Source organism: Salmo salar, chromosome 01 (genome assembly GCF_965601325.2).
Source record: "Salmo salar chromosome 01, fSalSal1, whole genome shotgun sequence".
Taxonomy (NCBI): domain Eukaryota; kingdom Metazoa; phylum Chordata; class Actinopteri; order Salmoniformes; family Salmonidae; genus Salmo; species Salmo salar.
In genome coordinates, this window is record NC_138291.1 from 156,672,962 (window position 1) to 156,696,318 (window position 23,357).

Below are 23,357 nucleotides of genomic sequence, written 5' to 3' on the forward strand. Positions count from 1 at the left end.
ATCTGTGTTGCCTCTGTATGTTCTGTGGTGTAAGTATCATTAGCCTGCAGTAGTTTTCTTTTTAAGCGGGAAGTTAATGTTGCACAGAAAATTGCAGCCCTAAAGACTGTGATCTTTAAGCTTTACTAACACACACACACACACACACACACACACACACACACACACACACACACACACACACACACACACACACACACACACACACACACACACACACACACACACACACACACACACAGAGTCCCCAGCTGAAGCACCACCTCTTTGCTGTGGGTCATGGTAGTGAATTAAGAGATAAGTGCATCATCAGCCCAAGGTACCACAGCATGAAGCAATTAAAGGAGAATAGTCTGAGTCACACCCAAGGCACTTCATTAAACCTGCGACTGAGGTGGGTGGAAAGAAAGAATGGTGAGAGAAAGAGAGGTGGGAGAGGCTTAATACAGAAGAGCTCATTGCTAGAGCACCACTTCTGAGGCATGTGTGGAGACACTGACAGTATGGCTAAAGGCTCTAGTCAAAAGAAGTGCACTATGTAAGGGAATAGGATGCACTGTGTCTATAGGGTCTTCATGACACCATCACTATCATCACTGTGAGACAGCGTCCTACGCACTTTCCCTTTTTGTCCTCATTTTGTCGATCGCCACAAACACAATGTGATTACAGAAGGAGAGAATGTCAATAAACTATAGGAGGTCAGGTTGTCACCTCACCATGCCTCCCATACCACTCAATAATTAGCAAACATGAAGATCTCCACGAGGGAGAGAGAGAGAGAGAGCGAGCACCATCCAGTCAGGTGGGACCAGAGAGGTGTAAATACAGTTATGTAACGCCAGAATAAGTCGATATGAGACATGAAAAATGACTATTCTAGCCATCTGCTGCCTGCCAGGCTGTGCAATCATAAACAGTTCCAAGAAGGGCAGACCAGCAAACAGTGCCATGACATGTGTACCACAGACGGTGAAAAACACTGATGTGGCAATGTTGACCGTTTATTGACTTAAGGTGGTATCATCAGAAGTCATGAGAAAAGCTGGAAAATTACACAAATCAGTACATAGGAGGAGTGGAGTGGGCCTCCTATACAATTACATTTTAGTCATTTAGCAGAAGCTCTGATCCAGATGAAGTGAGACAACCACATACTATATCAGTCAGAGTAAGCACATTTTCCTCCAAAAACGATCTATCGGCAAACTCAGAGAGAGGAGAGTCTATGGACATGCCTGGTGCCCAAAATGGATGACGTATGTACAGTGGGGGGAAAAAGTATTTGATCCCCTGCTGATTTTCTACGTTTGCCCAGTTACAAAGAAATGATCAGTCTATAATTTTAATAGTAGGTTTACTTGAACAGTGAGAGACAGAATAACAACAAAACAATCCAGAAAAACGCATGTCAAAAAAGTTATAAAATTATTTGCTTTTTAATGAGGGAAATAAGTATTTGACCCCTCTGCAAAACATGACTTAGTACTTGGTGGCAAAACCCTTGTTGGCAATCACAGAGGTCAGACATTTCTTGTAGTTGGCCACCAGGTTTGCACACATCTCAGGAGGGATTTTGTCCCACTCCTCTTTGCAGATCTTCTCCAAGTCATTAAGGTTTCGAGGCTGACGTTTGGCAACTCGAACCTTCAGCTCCCTCCACAGATTTTCTATGGGATTAAGGTCTGGAGACTGGCTAGGCCACTCCAGGACCTTAATGTGCTCCTTCTTGAGCCACTCCTTTGTTGCCTTGGACGTGTGTTTTGGGTCATTGTCATGCTGGAATACCCATCCACGACCCATTTTCAATGCCCTGGCTGAGGGAAGGAGGTTCTCACCCAAGATTTGACGGTACATGGCCCCGTCCATCGTCCCTTTGATGCGGTGAAGTTGTCCTGTCCCCCTAGCAGAAAAACACCCCCAAAGCATAATGTTTCCACCTCCATGTTTGACGGTGGAGATGGTGTTCTTGGGGTCATAGGCAGCATTCCTCCTCCTCCAAACACGGCGAGTTGAGTTGATGTCAAAGAGCTCCATTTTGGTCTCATCTGACCACAACACTTTCACCAGTTGTCTTCTGAGACATTCAGATGTTCATTGGCAAACTTCAGGCGGGCATGTATATGTGCTTTCTTGAGCAGGGGGACCTTGCGGGCGCTGCAGGATTTCAGTCCTTCACGGAGTAGTGTGGTACCAATTGTTTTCTTGGTGACTACGGTCCCAGCTGCCTTGAGATCATTGACAAGATCCTCCCGTGTAGTTCTGGGCTGATTCCTCACCGTTCTCATGATCATTGCAACTCCACGAAGTGAGATCTTGCATGGAGTCCCAGGCCGAGGGAGATTGACAGTTCTTTTGTGTTTCTTCCATTTACAAATAATGGCACCAAATGTTGTCACCTTCTCACCAAGCTGCTTGGCGATGGTCTTGTAGCCCATTCCAGCCTTGTGTAGGTCTACAATCTTGTCCCTGACATCCTTGGAGAGCTCTTTGCTATTGGCCATGGTGGAGAGTTTGGAATCTGATTGATTGATTGCTTCTGTGGACAGGTGTCTTTTTTACAGGTAACAAGCTGCGGTTAGGAGCACTCCCTTTAAGAGTGTGCTCCTAATCTTAGCTCATTACCTGTATAAAAGACACCTGGGAGCCAGAAATCTTTCTGATTGAGAGGGGGTCAAATACTTATTTCCCTCATTAAAATGCAAATCAATTAATAACATTTCTGACCTGCGTTTTTCTGGATATTTTTGTTGTTATTCTGTCTCTCACTGATCAAATAAACCTACCATTAAAATTATAGACTGATCCTTTCTTTGTCAGTGGGCAAACGTACAAAATCTGCAGGGGATCAAATACTTTTTTCCCCCCACTATATGTTGCGCAGTGAGAGTTGAGTGAAGACGAATGGATTCGGTTCAGTCAGTCATTCTATTGAGCCCTCCCCAGCTAACTATTCTGAACAAAAATATGTAATAATGCAATTCTCCTTTGCCAAGATAATCCATCCACCTGACAGGTGTGGCATATCAAGAAGCTGAAAAAGTCAATGTCCGCGCCACCATGGAAATCTTATTAACATGATCAAATCTGTCAGTTTAAGCTAGTGCATCTGACCGTAAGGCGCTAGAGGGTAGTGCGTACGGCCCAGTACATCACTTGGGCCAAGCTTTCTGCCATCCAGGACCTATATACTAGGCGGTGTCATATGAAAGCCCCCCCAAAAATGTCAGAGACTCCAGTCACCCAAGTAATAGACTGTTTTCTCTGCTACCGCACGGCAAGCGGTACCGGAGCACCAAGTCTAGGACCAAAAGGCTCCTTAACAGCTTCTACCCCCAAGCCATAAGACTGCTGAACAGTTAATAGCCACCAGACTATTTACAGTGGCGTGTGAAAGGAAAAATGCCAAGTGGGGTGAATACTATTTTGTTGCCTTACAACCTGGAATTAAAATAGATTTTTTGGGGGGTGTGTATCATTTGACTCACACAACATGCCTACCACTTTGAAGATGTAAAATATTTTTTATTGTGAAACAAACGAGAAATAAGACAAAAAACTAAACTTGAGTGTGCATAATTATCCCCCCCCCCCCCCCCCATGATTCACTGTGGGGATGGTGTTCTCGGGGTGATAAGAGGTGTTGGGTTTGCGCCAGACATAGCGTTTTCCTTGATGGCCAAAAAGCTACATTTTAGTCCCATCTGACGAGAGTACATTCTTCCATATGTTTTACATTTACATTTACATTTACATTTAAGTCATTTAGCAGACGCTCTTATCCAGAGCGACTTACAAATTGGTGGATTCACCTTATAATATCCAGTGGAACAACCACTTTACAATAGTGCATCTAAATCTTTTACGGGGGGGTTAGAAGGATTACTTTATCCTATCCCAGGTATTCCTTAAAGAGGTGGGGTTTCAGGCGTCTCCGGAAGGTGGTGATTGACTCCGCTGTCCTGGCGTCGTGAGGGAGCTTGTTCCACCATTGGGGTGCCAGGGCAGCGAACAGTTTTGACTGGGCTGAGCGGGAACTGTGCTTCCTCAGAGGTAGGGAGGCGAGCAGGCCAGAGGTGGATGAATGCAGTGCCCTTGTTTGGGTGTAGGGCCTGATCAGAGCCTGAAGGTACGGAGGTGCCGTTCCCCTCACAGCTCCGTAGGCAAGCACCATGGTCTTGTAGCGGATGCGAGCTTCGACTGGAAGCCAGTGGAGAGAGCGGAGGAGCGGGGTGACGTGAGAGAACTTGGGAAGGTGCGGAGTCTCCCACATGCCTCTTGGCAAACACCAAACGTGTTTGCTTATTTTGTTCTTGAAGCAATGGCTTTTTTCTGGCCACTCTTCCGTAAAGCCCAACTCTGTGGAGTGTGCGGCTTAAAGTGGTCCCATGGACAGATACTCCAATCTCCGCTGTGGAGCTTTGCAGCTCCTTCAGGGTTATCTTGGGTCTTTTTGTTGCCTCTCTGATTAATACCCTCCTTGCCTGGTCCGTGAGTTTTGGTGGGCGGCCCTCTCTTGGCAGGTTTGTTGTGGTGCCATATTCTTTCCATAAAAAAAATGATTTAAAATGGTGTTCTGTGGGATGTTCAATGTTCCTGATATTTTTTTATAACCCAACCCTGATCTGTACTTCTCCATAACTTTGCCCCTGACCTGTTTGGAGAGTTCCTTGGTCTTCATGGTGCCGCTTGCGTGGTGGTGCCCCTTGCTTAGTAGTGTTGCAGACTCTGGGGCCTTTCAGAACAGGTGTCAAATCATGTGACACTTAAATAAAGTCCACCTGTGTGCAATCTAACTAATTATGTGACTTCTGAAGGTAATTGGTTGCACCAGATCTTATTTAGAGGCTTCATACCAAAGGGGGTGAATACATATGCACACACCCCTTTTCCCGTTTGTAATTTATTTTAAAACAATTGAAACAAAGAAATAATTTCACTTCACCAATTTGGACTATTTTGTGTCAATTAGATGAAATCCAAATAGAAATCCATTTAATTTACAGGTTGTAATGCAACAAAATAGGAAAAAACGGCAAGGGGGATGAATACTTTTGCAAGGCACTGTACAATGATACCCCCTCCATTTGTTTTGTATACTGCTGCTACTTGCTGTTTATTATCTATGCATAGTCACTTCACCCCTACCGACATGTACAAATTACCTCAAATAACCTCAACCCTCACACACTGACCCGGTTATAGCCTCGTTATTGTTATTGTGTTACTTTTTATGATTATTATTGTTATTATTATTAATAATAATTTAGTAAATATTTTCTTAACTCTTTTTTGAAACTGCACTGTCGGTTAAGGGCTTGTAAGTAAGCATTTCACGGTAAGGTCTACACTTGTATTCGGCACGTGACAAAGAAGTTTGATTTTAGATACTTTTTTTGCATAAGATGCGTCTCAATCCACCGCATCTGCCTATGTCACACTTTCGCATCTGCGGTAAAAGATCTACAGCGGGGTTTATCAGTCCATGAGACATCTCAAATATCGATCTCCTCACGTTTTGGCCTAGAAAACTATTATGACCCTTCTATGGAAAGACGAGACTCTCACGAACAAGATGGTGTTCTCTGTTTTGCTCTACGACCCTCACAAGCGTCTTGGACTCGCCTGAAGTCGGTACAGCCGATCTGCCAACTTCTGTCTGTAGCGTCCGAACAGTTTGGACTACACACTAATATGACCCCTCTGCATAAAGGTGAGACTCTCACAAACATGTACATGCCGGTTAACTTGCACTAGAACGCCCATCTTTTTTTTATGGAAGTACAGCATATATGGAGATGGTTTAGTGACAAAAATAAGGTGTTTAATACATGTAAAAAGAAATATTAAAAATCCTGATTTTTCTTGTATCTCAGATATAGGACAGACACTTCTGAACAAACTTTCTTAGAATTTTTTGGGGAGACCATCTGTTGTTCCATGTAGTGAATATGTTATTCAATGCATTTGTATGGGCTAATATCAGTAACGCCAAAAATGTTTAATACTTCAAGGGGTCTTACAATTCCAAATCAAATAGTAAAATGATCCTTGGTATGATCTTCTTAAAACAATTCCATATAGCTTAGTAGTACACCGCCGACTTAGACAGGGCTTAGACTCTTATGGGTTGCATGATCACTACACAGGTGCACCATGTGCTGGGTACAATAAAAGGACACTAAAATTTGCAGTTTGTCACCCAACACAATGCCACAAATGTCTCAAGTTTTGAGGGAGTGTGCAATTGGCATGCTGACTGTAGGAATGTCCACCAGAGTTGTTGCCAGAGAATTTAATGTTAATTTCTCTACCATAGAGAACTTGGCAGTACGTCCAACCGGCATCACATCTGTAGGCCACGTGCAACCACGCCAGCCCAGGACCTCACCTGCTGGATTGTCTGAGACCAGCCACCAACTGTGGGTGTGCACAACTGAAGAATTTCTGTACAAACTGTCTCAGGGAAGCTCATCTACGTGCTCGTCATCCTCACCTGAGTTTTGACCTGACTGCAGTTGGACGTCGTAACCAACTTCGGTGGGCAAATGCTCACATTCGATGGCCAATGGCACGCTGGAGAAGTGTGCTCTTCATGGATGAATCCCGGTTTCCTAATATGAACTGTTAGTCAAATCTTTGAAATTGTTGCATGTTGCGATTATATTTTTGTTCAGTGTAGTTTTGCTTGTTTCTATAAACGTCAGCTAGAATTTGACTTGTTGGGACTTGTGAGTGTTCAGCTGTCACCCTGGACTGATATTATCTACAATATCTAGCTACTTCCCTCTACAGTAAGTTACTGCAGGACAGCAGTGCTCGGCAAGCGGGACTGATGGTTACTACCAATATTACACGTTTTTTCTTGTGTAGGCTGCGATCTCACTCGAAATAAAATCAAGTGGGATAGAACAACATTTCCACGTTAGCTACCTCCAGCGACATAGGACACAGCTGCCCGGTGAAGCAACTGCTAACAAGTGGAAAGCACCAGTGGGAAGCACCTTGATACAACACCGTTGCATTTGTCATTACATTAGCTAATTGGCATTTCACGGTTGGCATGTAACTACAAGTTATTTCTCACTCGTCCATTGAAATAAAGAACTTTCTTTTACCCGTTTTAACTAATGCCATGCTAATGTTGTTGCCAGTTAGCCAGCATAAACTAGCTATGCAGCTGGGAGGGCTCTTTAGGACGACTAACAGAACCGAATCCATTCGTCTCCACTCGACTCTCAGTTGCACGACAAACGTCATCAATTTGGGCACCAGGGGTGCCCGTATAGCCTTTCCCAGTAAGAGATGTCCAGAACTCTATGGGCCCTGGTCAAAAGTATTGCGTTATACAGGGACCCATTTTGGACAGACTCCTACTGTAACTGTACTTTCCCCCCCAACCTGGTCTCAGATCACTTGTTATTATGTACTTAAACCCATCCTCCACTGGTAGAGTATAGAATGGTGCAGTGGCGTGAGAGGGGGTGCAGGAAGCTGAAAGGGCAGCAGGGTTATGCTGTCCCATTGTGTGGACTTCCTGTCTCTAGTTAAACAGGAACTGAGCCATGCACTCAAAATCAAGTGGCTACAGCCAGCAGCATCATGACGGACTGAAGAGACCTTTGAAATGGATATGATTATGTCTGTTTCAGACATTCTCTTGAATACATACTCTATGCCTATGGCTGTATATGAAGTGTCACTTTTATATTTTACACAGCAAGGACAATCAAGTCATTGATCGCAGCCCAATTTAAAATGATTAAGAAAATATAGATAGCCCATGTAACAAACAGCCAGTACTCAGAGTATTATTTATTTGGTTTTATTCTATAACAACGGTCATGTCACAAAGACATGTTTCAACCACAAAGACAACAAATGCTATGAAATAGAACATAAGAACTACCCACATAAAAATGCTAGTTTACTATAGAATACTATAGTACTTATACATTTGCACAAACACTGCCCATTCCCCTCCCCATATCCCAATTTGTGTCACCTATGAGTGAGAAACCTACATGCCAAGCATAGACCAGATACTGTGTTCCCTACAGGTGAACTACAATGCTCCCCCCAAGGTTAAATTATAATATTTTTTTAAAGAGTACATTCGTGGCCAAAAGTTGAGAATGACACAAATATTAATTTACACAAAGTTTGCTGCTTCAGTGTCTTCAGATATTTTTGTAAAATATTACTATGGAATACTGAAGTATAATTACAAGCATTTCATAAGTGTCAAATTGACAATTACATGAAGTTGATGCAAAGAGTGAATATTTGCAGTGTTGACCCTTCTTTTTCAAGACCTCTGCAATCCGCCCTGGCATGCTGTCAATTAACTTCTGGGCCACATCCTGACTGATGGCAGCCCATTCTTGCATAATCAATGCTTGGAGTTTGTCAGAATTTGTGGGTTTTTGTTTGTCCACCCGCCTCTTGAGGATTGACCACAAGTTCTCAATGGGATTAAGATCTGGGGAGTTTCCTGGCCATGGACCCAAAATATCGATGTTTTGTTCCCCGAGCCACTTAGTTATCACTTTTGCCTTATGGCAAGGTGCTCCATCATGCTGGAAAAGGCATTGTTCGTCACCAAACTGTTCCTGGATGGTTGGGAGAAGTTGCTCTTGGAGGATGTGTTGGTACCATTCTTTATTCATGGCTGTGTTCTTAGACAAAATTGTGAGTGAGCCCACTCCCTTGGCTGAGAAGCAACCCTACACATGAATGGTCTCAGGATGCTTTACTGTTGGCATGATACAGGACTGATGGTAGCGCTCACCTTGTCTTCTCCGGACAACCTTTTTTCCGGATGCCCCAAACAATCGGAAAGGGGATTCATCAGAGAAAATGACTTTACCCCAGTCTTCAGCAGTTCAATCCCTGTACCTTTTGCAGAATATCAGTCTGTCCCTGGTGTTTTTCCTGGAGAGAAGTGGCTTCTTTGCTGCCCTTCTTGACACCAGGCCATCCTCCAAAAGTCTTTGCCTCACTGTGCGTGCAGATGCATTCACGCCTACTGCCATTCCTGAGCAAGCTCTGTACTGGTGGTGCCCCGATCCCGCAGCTGAATCAACTTTAGGAGACAGTCCTGGTGCTTGCTGGACTTTCTTGGGCGCCTTGAAGCCTTCTTCACAACAATTGAACCGCTCTCCTTGAAGTTCTTGAGGATCCGATAAATGGTTGATTTAGGTGCAATCTTACTGGCAGCAATATCCTTGCCTGTGAAGCCCTTTTTGTGCAAAGCAATGATGACGGCACGTGTTTCCTTGCAGGTAACCCTGGTCCTACCTACTTATAGGCTATGGAAAATGGTATATTTTAATATTTCTCCAGTAGGTTTCCTCAAGGAGAAAGCCCTGACTTATGTTAAAGATAATAAAACAAAAACACTATAGTAAACACTACAATAATCTCAGTGAAAAAAAACACTACAGTAAATACTAGTATTCACTAGAGTAAATACTACAGTAAAGTCCACAAAAACACTACAATGAATACTGTAGTATATAAATATAGTAATACTACAGTATTTATACCCTTGTATACTATAGTATCTTTTCATGTAGGTAGGCCTAACTATATTTGTTAAAGCTGACCGTCATTACGCATTATAGTCCTAGAAGGCCGGACAATTTCTCTTGGTTTACTGGGGGTTTTCAAAACTCAGTGCAAAAAAGTCCCTATCAGACCAAGTTGTTCCTATTTTCATGATTCAGGTTCAGTCTGGTGATTCAACCATGACCCTGAAAAGGCCTGACAAGAATCTGTCGCAATGGCACTTTCTTGTTAAGTCCTTCAAATGTGTCAAAGGGGCAAAGATAGCCCTTGAGGCTCACACTGCACCTGTTTAAATACATTTACAGTGCAAGCACATACACTCACAGTCACACACATAACCTCACAACACGACTAAAAACGACAAGAAAGTGAATTCAGACAAGTGAAAGAATTTGTTCCTGAATAGTGGCCTTTTCACAATATAATTCCAACCTCATAGTGTGAAATAAATACAGTACCAGTCAAAAGATTGGACACACCTACTCATTCAAGGGTTATTTTTTTATTTTTGCAATTTTGTACATTGTAGAATAATAGTGAAGACATCAAAACTAAACCTCAGCAAAAAAAGAAACGTCCCTTTTCCGGACCCTGTCTTTCAAAGATAATTCGTAAAAATCCAAATAACTTCACAGAGTTTCATTTGAAAGGGTTTAAACAATGTTTTCCATGCTTGTTCAATGACCCACAAACAATTAATGAACATGCACCTGTGGAACGGTCATTAAGACACTAACAGCTTACAGATGGTAGGCAATTAAGGTCACAGTTATGAAAACTTAGGACACTGAAGAGGCCTTTCTACTGACTCTGAAAAACACAAAAAGAAAGATGCCCAGGGTCCCTGCTCATCTGTGTGAATGTGCCTTAGGCATGCTGCAAGGAGGAATGAGGACTGCAGATGTGGCCAGCACAATAAATTGCAATGTCCGTACTGTGAGATGCCTAAGACAGCGCTACAGGGAGACAGGACGGACAGCTGATCGTCCTCGCAGTGGCAGACCACGTGTAACAACACCTGCACAGGATCGGTACATCCGAACATCACACCTGCGGGACAGGTATAGGATGGCAACAACAACTGCCCGAGTTACATCAGGAACACACAATCCCTCCATCAGTGCTCAGACTGTCCGCAATAGGCTGAGAGAGCCTGGACAGAGGGCTTGTAGGCCTGTTGTAAGGCAGGTTCTCACCAGACATCACCGGCAACAACGGCGCCTATGGGTACAAACCCACCGTCGCTGGACCAGACAGGACTGGCAAAAATTGCTCTTCACTGATGAGTCGCGGATATGTCTCACCAGGGGTGATGGTCGGATTCACGTTTATCGTCAAAGGAATGAGCATTACACCGAGGAAGGTACTCTGAAGCGGGATTGATTTGGAGGTGGAGGGTTTGTCATGGTCTGGAGCGGTGTGTCACAGCATCAGACTGCCTGCAATGACAACAAGCTCAATCTCAACGCTGTGTGTTACAGGGAAGACATCCTCCTCCCTCATGTGGTACCCTTCCTGCAGGCTCATCCTGACATGACCCTCCAGCATAACAATGCCACCAGCCATACTGCTCGTTCTGTGTGTGATTTCCTGCAAGACAGGAATTTCAGTGTTCTGCCATGGCCAGCGAAGAGCCCGGATCTCAATCCCATTGAGCACGCCGGGGACCTGTTGGATTGAAGGGTGAGGGCAGGGCCATTCCCCCCAGAAATGTCTGGGAACTTGCAAGTGCCTTGGTGGAAGAGTGGGGTAACATCTCACAGCAAGAACTGGCAAATCTGGTGCAGTCGATAAGGAGGAGATGCACTGCAGTACTTAACCTATTCCATTACCGTACTTCGAAGCATGTCAACTGCTGTTTAAAATCAATTTTTATGCCATTTTTCTCGTAAAAAAGCGATAATATTCCGACCGGGAATCTGCGTTTAGGTAAAAAGAGGAAAGAAAACAAAGCACAGGGTCGACTCGTGCACGCGCCTGAGTCTCAGAGTACTCTGATCGGCCACTTGCCAAACGCAATAATGTGTTTCAGCCAGAGGCTGCCTCGATATCATTCAGCTTTTTCCCGGGCTCTGAGAGCCTATGGGAGCCGTAGGAAGTGTCACGTTACAGCAAAGATCCTCAGTCTTCAATAAAAAGAGCCAAGATGAACAACAACTTGTCAGACAGGCCACTTCCTGTAAGGAATCTTCTCAGGTTTTTTTCTGCCATATGAGTTCTGTTATACTCACAGACACCATTCAAACAGTTTTAGAAACTTTAGGGTGTTTTCTATCCAAAGCCAATAATTATATGCATATTCTAGTTACTGGGCAGGAGTAGTAACCAGATTAAATCGGGTACGTTTTTTATCCGGCCGTGTCAATACTGCCCCCTAGCCCTAACAGGTTAACGAGAGTCTTGTCTTTAAAATGGTGTAAAATAGTCATATGTTTGAAAAATTGAAGTTTTTGCATTTTTGAGGTATTTGAATATCGCGCCACGGGATTACACTGGCTGTTGAGTAGGTGGGACGCAAGCGTCCCACCTAGCCCATAGAGGTTAATGCAGCTGGTGGCCACACCAGATACTGACTGTTACTTTTGATTTTGACCCCCCCTTTGTTCAGGGACACTACTCCATTTCTGTTAGTCACATGTCTGTGGAACTTGTTCAGTTTGTCTCACTTGTTGAATCTTATGTTCATATAAATATTTACACATGTTAAGTTTGCTGAAAATAAACACAGTTGACAGTGAGAGGACATTTATTTTTTTCCTGAGTTTAGGAAATAATACTTGGAATCATATAGTAACCAAAACAGTGGCAAGAATGTGCAAAGCTGTCATCAAGGCAAAGGGTGGCTACTTTGAAGAATCTGTAATATAAAATATGTTTTGATTTGTTTAACACTTTTTTGGTTAGTATATGATTCCATATGTGTTATCTCGTAGTTTTGATGTCTTCACTATTATTCTACAATGTAGAAAACAGTACAAATTAAGAAAAACCCTGGAATGAGTAGGTGTCCAAACTTTTAACTGGTTCTGTATATACTGTAAAACACAGGGAAATCAAGATTTTGACTGCACTTGGCCTTTAAATCTCTAATACACCCCAAGTTTTAAATTTCCTGCATAACTCACTCACTCAAATTAACAGAAACCGTACAGCACGATATAGACAGCATTGAATTAAGATGCAGTGGGTTGAGTCTAGTTAAATGTCTCTGGATCAATATTAGGCATCCCATTGCCAGCTACACTACTGTTTTCCCTTGGGCTGGCTGGGAGAAACTGGCTTGCCTCATCTGAGGCTTCGGAGTTGTCATGGCAACAAGTCCCTGCCTGACCAACTGTGTCGTGAAAAAAAACATCCTTTCTTCCTTCTTGCCCCTTAGACCTATCAAACAACATTTGTTCAGGAGGATTTGAATCAGGAAAAGGAATCAAGGAAAACAGATCAATATTAACTCCTTTCTGATTGTTACTTAAGAGATTTTGACAGCCTTTTTTCCCAGGAATCTTTGAGAGCAACACCCTCCACTGTATACTATAGACCATTTTAATTTCTCTCTGCATCTATAGACCTGTACTACCATTAGTATACCTAATCTCGAAAAGGTATGACATTTCTAGCTCACATTTGGCCAGATTAATAATTACCAATGAGTTCTATCTTATAATTGAAACATTACATCACATTGAAGCACTTACAATTTCAGAATACAGATGTAGGATCTTAAATTGATCACCCTGTAGCAGGAAAACTTTTCTGCAATACAGGATAATTAAAACTTGTAGTGTATTGTTTAAAGGCCCAGTGCAGTCAAAAACTAGATTTTACTGTTTTATATATATTTCCACATGAGGTTGGAATAATACTGTTAAATTGTGAAAATCATTAATGCCCATTTAGTGTAAGAGCTGTTTGAAAAGACCACCTAAAATTTCAACCTGTTTTGGTGATATTGAGTTTTGGCCTGCCTGGTGACATCACCTGGTGGTAAATTAGTTAATAGACCAATAAAAAAAGAGTGCCAAAACTCTCTGCCAATAACAGTAATTAACTCAGACCACTCCCAGACAGACCTAGAAAATTATTGTTTGAGAAATTGCTCTTTGCTAAGAAGCAATTTTTGTTCTTTATGACCATTTTAATTGAAAGCAATCACAGTAAGGTACTTAATTGTTACCCAGACAGAAATGATTTGATATTGAGATAAAATAAACAAAAAAAAGATGCCTTGCTGTAGCAAACTGGCTCAAGTTAAGCGCTATAGGTTTGCTGCCAGCTGCCATGTGGGTTCAAGACCAGGATTTGTGTAATTTCACTGCCAAGTCCTCATCTTTTTACTGTAATAACGTATTCTTCTGACCTCTCCTGAACCTGTAACTGATCTCTGAGCATATAACAGCATGTGGCCACTTATAGTCCCTGTATGGAGTACACATAACTCAATCTTATAAGAAAGGTCAAAGCCCCAAGATGCACTTTAAAAAAACGGACATGGATAAGAGACCTGAGGAAGAGGAGTACATTAGTCCACTTTCCTTTTTCCTTTCCAAAATGCGTCTTTGGTTCCAAGCCAAGCCAACCTCCCGAGACACACACACACACCCAAGGGGTTGGAAGCCAGGGTCAGCCTCAGGGCAGGGCCCCAGGAGAAGATTGCATTGTCCGTACTCTTCTAAAATACTCTTAAATATCTATCTAGGTATCCATCCAAATAAATAAATAAATATATATAAATAAATAAATAAAAAAATAAAAAATAAAAAAAAAATATATATATATATATATATACATGCGCATTTTCCCACCAGAGGTGTGTTTCCATCAAACTGACTTTTTGTGGGTAAAATGCTGTGCGTGATGACATTGTGGACATCAAATAAATGTTTAACCTTTGTAACGATTGTCCTTATGTTCAGTGGTGGAAAAAGTACATCATTGTCATACTTGAGTAAAAGTAAAGATAAGTTAATAGAAAATGATTCAGGTAAAAGTGAAAGTCACCCAGTAAAATACTACTTCAGTATAACTCAAATGATTTGGTTTTAAATATACTTAAGTATCAAAAGTAAATGTAATTGATCAAATGTACTTAAGTAACAAAAGTAAAAGTAAAATTACAAATAACTTCTAATTCCTTATATTAAGCAAACCAGACTTCACCATTCTCTAGTTTTTTTTAAATTTACGGATAGCCAGGGGCACACTCCAACACTCAGACATAATTTACAAACGAAGGATTTGTGTTTAGTGAGTCCTCCAGATCAGAGGCAGTAGGGATGACCAGGGATGTTCTCTTGATAAGTGAGTGGGAAAAAAACTAAAATGGCGCCGGAGCAGAAGGCAGACGTTTTACGTGCCCACAACTGATTGTGGTTTTTTGTTAGTTTATCTGCGTTGTTTGTAACTTAGTTTTTGACTATTTTTGTACATAATGTTGCCGCTACCGTCTCTTATGACCGAAAATAACTTCTAGACATTAGGACTGTGATTACTCACTACGGATTAGCAGAATCCTTTTTCTTCTTTCACGACTCTGACGAGCCTGAAGCGGAGGATATACGGCTCCATCGGGAACTGGCCGCGACCCCAGTGATCTGCGTGAAGAGGAGGCTGAGAAAGAGAGTCCGGAGGGCGGGCTGCCTTCTGAGGAGTAGGTGAGCGAATAAACCCCCACTCCCCTCAATTCTGCTCACAAACATGCTATCTTTGGACAATAAAATGGACAAGTTATTGGTAAGATTAAACTACCAACAGGACATTTAAAAACTGCAACATTTTATGCTTCCCAGAGTCGTGGCTGAACAACGACAATATCAACATAGAGCTGGCTGGTTACACAACGTACCAGCAGGATAGAACAGCGCCGTCTGGTAAGACAAGAGGCGACGGTCTATGCATTTTTGTAAACAAGAGCTGGTGCACGATATCTAAGGAAGTCTCGAGCCATTGCTTGCCTGAGGTAGAGTTTCTCATGATAAGCTGCAGACCACATTACCTACCGAGAGTTTGTGTCTATATTCTTTGTAGCTGTTTACATACCACCACAGTCAGAGGCTGGCACCAAGATAGCATTGAATGAGCCCTATTCCGCCATAAGCAAACAAGAAAACACTCACCCAGAGGTGGCACGCCTAGCAGCCGGGGACATTAATGAAGGGAAACTTTAATCAGTTTTACCTCATTTCTATCAACATGTTAAATGTGCAACCAGAGGGAAAAGAACTCTGGACCACAAACTCCACACACAGAGATGCATACAAAGCTCTCCCTTGCCCTCCATTTGGCAAATGTGAGCATAATTCTATCCTCCTGATTCCTGATTACAAGCAAAAATTAAAGCAGGAAGCACCAGCGACTAGATCAATAAAAACGTGGTGAGATGAAGCAGATGCTAAGCTACCGGACTGTTTTGCTAGCACAGACCGGAATATGTTCCGGGATTTCGCCAATGACATTGAGGAGTACACCACATCTGTCGTTGGCTTCATCAATAAATGCATCGATGACGTCGTCCCCACAGTGACAGTACATACCCCAACCACTGACCACGGATTACAGGCAGCATCCGCACTGAGCTAAATCTCCCGTTTTTAATGGAGCGGTACTCTAACTGAGAAGCTTATAAGAAATGCCGCTATGCCCTCCAACGAACCATCAAACAGGCAAAGCTTCAATACAGGACTAAGATCGAGTCATACTACACCGGCTCTGAAACTCGTCGAATGTGGCAGGGCCTGCAAACTATTACAGACTACAAAGGGAAGCATAGCCAAGAGCTGCCCAGTGACACGAGCCTACTAGATGAGCTAAACTACTTCTATGCTCGCTTCGAGGCAAATAACACTGAAACATGCATGAGAGCACCAGCTGTACCGGAAGACTGTATGATCACGAACTCCGCAGCTGATGTGAGCAAGACCTTTAGACAGGTCAACATTCACAAGGCCGCAGGGCCAAACGAATTACCAGGACGTGTACTGCGAGCATGCACTGACCAACTAGCAAGTGTCTTCACTGACATTTTCAACCCTCTCCCTGTCCGAGTCTGTAATATCAACATGTTTTAAGCAGACCACAGTAGTGCGGTGCCCAAGAACACTAAGGTAACCTGACTAAATGACTACCAACCCGTAGCACTCACGTCTGTAGCCATGAAGTGCTTTGAAAGGCTGATCATGGCTCACATCAACACCATCATCCCAGAAACCCTAGACCCACTCCAATTTGCATACCGCCCCAACAGATCCACAGATGATGCAGTCTCTATTGCACTCCACACTGCCCTTTCCCACCTGGACAAAAGGAACACCTATGTGAGAATGCTATTCATTGACTACAGCTCAGTGTTCAACACCATAGTGCCTTCAAAGCTCATCAATAAGCTAAGGACCCTGATACTAAACACCTCCATCTGCAACTGGATCCTGGACTTCCTGACGGGCTGCCACCAAGTGGTAAGGGTAGGTACAACACATCCGCCACACTGATCCTCAACACAGGGGCGTGCTCAGCCCCCTCCTGTATTCCCTGTTCACTCATGATTGCACGACTCCAACACCATCATTACAATTGTCGATGACACAACAGTGGTAGGCCTGATCACCGACAACGACGAGACAGTCTATAGGGAGGAGGTCAGAGACCTGGCCATGTGGTGCCAGGACAACAACCTCTCCCTCAACGTGATCAAGACAAAGGAGATGATTGTGGACTACAGGAAAAAGGAGGACCGAGCACGCACCCATTCTCATCGACGGGGCTGCAGTGGAGCATGGTCCAAGCACACCATGACAGTCGTGAAGTGGGCACGACAAAACCTATTCCCCCTCAGGAGACTGAAAAGATTTGGCATGGGTCCTCAGATCCTCAAAAGGTTCTACATCTGCAACATCGAGAGCATCCTGACTGGTTGTGTCACTGCCTGGTATGGCAACTGCTCGGCCTCTGACCGCAAGGCACTACAGAGGGTAGTGCAAATGGCTCAGTACATCACTGGGGCCAAGCCTCCTGCCATCCAGGACCTCTATACCAGGCGGTGTCAGGGGAAGGCCCTGGAAATTGTCAAAGACTCCAGCCACCCTAGTCATAGACTGTTCTCTCTGCTATCACACGGCAAGCGGTACCAGAGCGCCAAGTCTAGGTCCAAGAGGCTTCTAAACAGCTTCTACCCCCAAGCCATAAGACTCCTGGACATCTAGTCAAATGGCTACCCAGACTATTCACATTTCCGCCCCCCCTCCACACCGCTGCCACTCTTTGTTGTCATCTATGCATAGTCACTTTAATTAACTCTACCTACATGTACATACTACCTCAACTAACCGGTGACCCCGCACATTGACTCTGTACCGGCACCCCCCTGTAATATTTTGTTATTTTTTTACTGCTCCTCTTTAATTACTTGTTACTTTTCATCTCTTGTTCTTATCCGTATTTTTTTTTTTTAACTGCACTGTCGGTTAGGGGCTCATAAGTAAGCATTTCCCTCTAAGGTCTACACCTGTTGTATTTGGCACATGTGACTAATAACATTTGATTTGGACCATTTTCCTGTCCTGCTAAGCATTCAAAATGTAACGAGTACTTTTAGGTGTCAGGGAAAATGTATGGAGTAAAAAGTACATAATTTTCTTTAGGAATGTAGTGGAGCAAAAGTTGTCAAAAATAAAAAAGAGTAAAGTAAAGTACAGACACCAAACAAAACTACTTAAGTAGTACTTGAAAGTATTTTTACTTAAGTAATTTACACCACTGATTATCTCCTCGTCACCAAAGCTAAAGTTAGGCCCGATTATCAATAACCAGACAATGTTTATGAAACTGTTTATGAGAGGCACATGTATTTATTGAATATAATGTGGGATTAGGGATGTATTTCGACGTCTTGTTGTTGATCACCTGCAAATGACAGGGGACTTGTGTGAGAGCTGGTGTTCGCATGCCGTCAATGGGTTTGTGCGCGTAAAACCTATCGTTGTGCATCGCCCACTATATAACTTAATGCTCATGTATTTTTGACTAGGAAGTACAACTGTGATGTAATCATGTTTGAAGATTAAATCCTGAGTGTTAAGCTTAAATGTAGATTATTAACTTGTTATCCTTGTTTATTGAAGAGGTTTCTGTTAATTTTCTGGTCTGAGAATTGACTGGCAAAAGGGGTGCGGTCGAGCGCATAGTTAATGAATAGTACGTGTAATGCGGTAGTGGCTTATCCCGGGGGACGTACATGTTTATATTCCAGGTTGTATTTATGCTTAAAGCAAGTGGAGCAGTTTTATTGATATGTGTGCTGGTATGAAAACATATAGCGCATGTTTATGAACTTAACATGCTGTATTGAATTTCCTGTATTGTTAATGTTAATTGATCATGATGTGACACGGTTCATCCTATTGGCTGATACGCACAATGTATGTGTATTTAAACCCTGTCATTTTCATTGTTTGGGATTGGACAAGGAACTGGTTAGCATGCTACTGGCTTACAGTACATTTGGGGCCTGGGTTTTGTTTGAAGTGCTCTATTAGGTTCAGTTTGTATTCCTGTTGCAACATCCAGTTTGTTATTTTCTTATGTAAATATTTGTACAGTTCCCTGGCTATCTTCACTTTTGCTAATAAAAGCCTCACTTGGGGCAAGAAAAGTAAAGAACTGCTGTTTCCACCTCACTGTTAAAAATCGAACCGCATGGTGAAACTCACAGCCTTTTGCTTTTCTTCAACCAAATCTCTATTTTTTATGTAAATGGAGTGTTATAGACATTTCTTTTGCAATTTCACTTGTTTTTGAGAAACCTACCCCAAATACATCCTTTTAGAAATGGACAACATACAATTTACAAAATTACAAAACATGTTAAGAAAAATACATTTATCAACATAGAGGTATCCAATCATGACTCTGAACTGATCAAGGGGGACCAGAACATCTCATTTCAGAGAGCTCTGGAAGTTGTTCCACATAACGGGCACAAAAAAACTAAAAGCAACTTTACCCAACTGTGTGGAGACCAAAGGGACCTCCAGTGTTATCCAAGCCTGGTTGTGGTAAGTTTCTCAAAAACAAGTAAAATCGTAAAGAAAACGTGTCTGGACACTTCTATAACATGCCATTTACATTAAAAAAATGAGATTTGGTTGTAAAAAAAGCTAAGTTCTCCTTTAAGTTTCCATGTACCGAATTAAAAGCAAACTTTCACTATCTGGTTTTGGCACATGTTCTCTAGACAACAGTTTGCTGACAAAGTGGACAGGGTAGGTTATATGATGAAATATAAATAAGAGCAATATCATTTTTATTTGATAATTGCCAGCCAAGCGTCAATCATCATGTCACCAGCATTGAAATAAAACCCTCAATATTTATAGAACATTTGCATTAAGCTCATCACCGTCCATCCCTTAACCACCATGAAGTTCATCATAACTTATTTCATCTACCTAGAAACGCATAATGCTTTTCCACGTCGTGGTAGTACAATGTATATATAGCATATCATTGCGTGACTCCAAGTTTACTTCGACATGATGGTTTATTATATAAATATTTGAACATGAAAGAGTTCCCACCGCAATTGTTGCATAATTTATTATACCGACACAAAAAGATCCCACTATGTCGAATGAACAACTTGTCTGTTGACATTTCTGAAATTGTACCAACACTTCATGTTTCCACCAAACCTGTCATGGTCTTTTTTTTCATACAGCATGACTTTACTCGCATAAAACCTTGGATGGAAACATGGTTAGAGAGAAAGGAAAAAAAGAGAGAGAGAAAGAGAGAGACACCCCTTCAGTAGTGCGAGTCAGTGGTCTATGTGGGCCTCTGTCACAGTGTCAGTTCAGACCCTTAACAATTTCCATCTGCTCTCTCTCTGCCTGGCCCCATAGGTGCTGCAAAATCTGGACAGTATCTGGGTCACAAGAGTGTGTGTGCGTGCATGTTATTTGTGACTAGCAATAACAGTTAAACTGTAATCTCTCCCTCTAACACAAGCAAACCCCCAGGCGACTGATCACTGAATAGTGACAAGATTGCCAGAGAACCACACAAAGGCACTGCCTTTGCAATGACAAACCTGACATTTGAAAATAAAACACTGATGACAACAGGGAGAATCAGCTAAAAGTAGGGCCTGAGAGAGAATATGCTTATTATGTGGTGTTGTTCATCAACAGAAGCCAGTTGAATAAGACAGCCGGCATTTTTACAGTGGAGAAGCTCTCAGAACACAAAAGTGGTGCCAATGCAAATGCAGGTTGATTTATATGATGCATTTCCATCCCTGGCTTTCATTCTCTTTGACAATACTCGGCTTACATAACATGAACATGTTAGCAATTCAACAGACTGCTTATAGTCAATCAGGATGATGATAACAAAACCTATGGTAAACATTGTCCGAATGCCTGAAACCTTACTCTGAAGCTTCAACAAACAGTACAGGCCAACATACAGGAGGTCTGTGTACACATGTATTGTAGAGATATACATTGCACACATAGAGGTCCACCATTTTGGGATAATACTGTATATGCCGGAGTAAAGTTACACTACACTAAAGAGTGTATGAGTGTGTTTGAGTTATTGTATGGAACAGCATGAGTGTATACGATTTAAAGAGTGAATGCATGCCACTGCTAATGGAGGGATGTGTGTGAGTAGTCCAGCAAGATAAAGAGATTGTGTGTGTTAGTGTCCAGATTTTGTGTTGCTCATAGGGCCTCAGTGTGGATAGCTCTCTCATCACCAGTCAGTCAGCCAGTTCCTCTCATCATCAGATAATATTAATTATCCAATTCATCCTTTTCAACCTCATCTGTCTCTTATAAAAAGGTGATTTACTTTATGTCAGTAAAATAAGGCATACATGTTCAATATTTTCATGGAAATTAAAATTACATTTGATACATTTTATTATATTTACTAAATTAAGTGTTTCCCCCCCAATTACAATCTGCAATATAGGCTAAGACTTAAAATGTATAAATAGTTATTATATGAATTACATCAAATAATATAGACCACATCCATTTTTGTGTTTTTTAATTTAACCCTTATTTAACTAGGCAAGTCAGTTAAGAACAAACTCTTACGAAGCTGGGCCAATCGTGCGCCGCACTATGGAACTCCCTATCACGGCCGTTTGTGACACAGCCTGGAACCGAACCAGGGTCTGTAGTGACGCCTCTAGCACTGAGATGCAGTGCCTTAGACTGCTGCGCCACTCGGGAGCCCCATTTGCTAGGGAATACACTGTGCAGCTGTAGAGCGGAAACGCTTTGAGTAACTTAAATTACGAGTTAGGGAATTAGTGGGGAATTCTTGAGAATGTATTTTTCTCGATCCCTTTTCTTAGTTTGCTCAGAGGCATATCTAGACTTAGTAAACCAGACTAAAAGTAGACTGTTGTCTTGGTAGAGAGTAGCAGCACCCTGTTGCATATCAGATGTCACAACTCTTAGTGAAGCAAAATGTTACCGTCACGCACTAAGTAGTAAAGCACAGTGAGCGTTAAACACAATTCATTGATTCAACTCACAATTACAAATAAACATTTACATTTCAGTGCCCTTTGGACAATTTTCTCCATATAATGATGACCAAATAATGTCATGTTTTTAATGTTATGTTTGTTGTTTATTAATTGGATGCGGGCTGTTTTTAAAATATGAAGACATTAATAGGGCATAGGCTAATCAACATTTTATACGGGACAAAACAAAATATAATTCTGCCTTAAAAAAAAAAAATCAGTTTAATTTGTCCTAGAATTAAACTATATGCTTACCTGGCATGCTGGCACTGATAGTGGCGAGAGTGAAACATAGGAAAACCACGGGCAGGAGCGAGGGCCGTGGTTGTCGTTCGATCCGCTTCGGAAGCAGCATCCTTGAAAATGCTTCTTTAGGAAAAGAAAGCCAGAAACGGGGACATGGGGGTTGTCATCATTCCCCCCACTCGATTTCCGAATCCGTGCCAAGTGGTTTCCGTGACAAGTAACACACCGATACCGAGCGAAGTCCTACAATGCTTGTGGACAGTCCGATTCACGGTCTCTGCGCCACTTTACATTAATCCGTGGCAGTGCTAAAAATAGCGGTGCGCTCGTTGAAAAGTGGATACGGCGGGGAATTCAGCATACACAGAGAGGAGAGATTAGATGGAGGGGCACGGGTGAACCGTGGAGGTAGGCTACGTCAAATCTTGGTGTCGGCGTCATGACGCGTTTAGAAAACAGGCTTTGGCACTTTGACAGACTGCGCAGGCAGGTAGGCGAACGCCAGGTGTGTGTCTTGTGTAGCCAGGGGCGAAAATCTGATATCAACTTCGGAGGGGACAATTACACATTTCTCAAGAGCAATTCCTGAGGGGGACACCAAAAGTAGTGCTGTAACACATAGCCTACATTGTAATATGGTAAATGTATATTGAGGAACCAAAGAAATAAGGTGTTTGCCGTACTCCTAACTACCGGTACCCAAAACTACACAACTAATCACAACAGCAATACCATTGCCTTTAACAAATCTTAGTTCAGTCACCAGTTTAAGTTGAGAGTGGGGGTATCCATGGCATTTTCCAATTATGTTCCTATTTTACAAGTCAAAAAAATTGAGAACCTTTCATAATGTTGCCAAACAAAGACTCAACAAACTTACCTGAGACTCCCTGTCTCTGCCAGTCTGTCCCTGCATATCTGTCCCCAACTCTGCTGTCTGTGTGCCATCTGTTGCCTGCTCTGCCTAATGACATCATTGTGAAACATTTCCATTAGAATTTCA

At 42.4% G+C, this 23,357-nt stretch overlaps 1 protein-coding gene across 1 annotated transcript in view; it reads right to left on the minus strand.

Annotated features, from left to right (window-relative positions):
• Positions 1-22,758, minus strand: part of LOC106567317 (neural proliferation differentiation and control protein 1) — a 50,977-nt gene extending 28,219 nt beyond the window's left edge. Inside the window, exon 1 of the mRNA XM_014136454.3 lies at positions 22,364-22,758. Coding sequence (XP_013991929.1) covers positions 22,364-22,463 — 100 coding nt within the window. The 5' untranslated portion in view covers positions 22,464-22,758. The remainder of the gene's footprint in view (positions 1-22,363) is intronic.
• Positions 22,759-23,357: the final 599 nt, after the last annotated feature.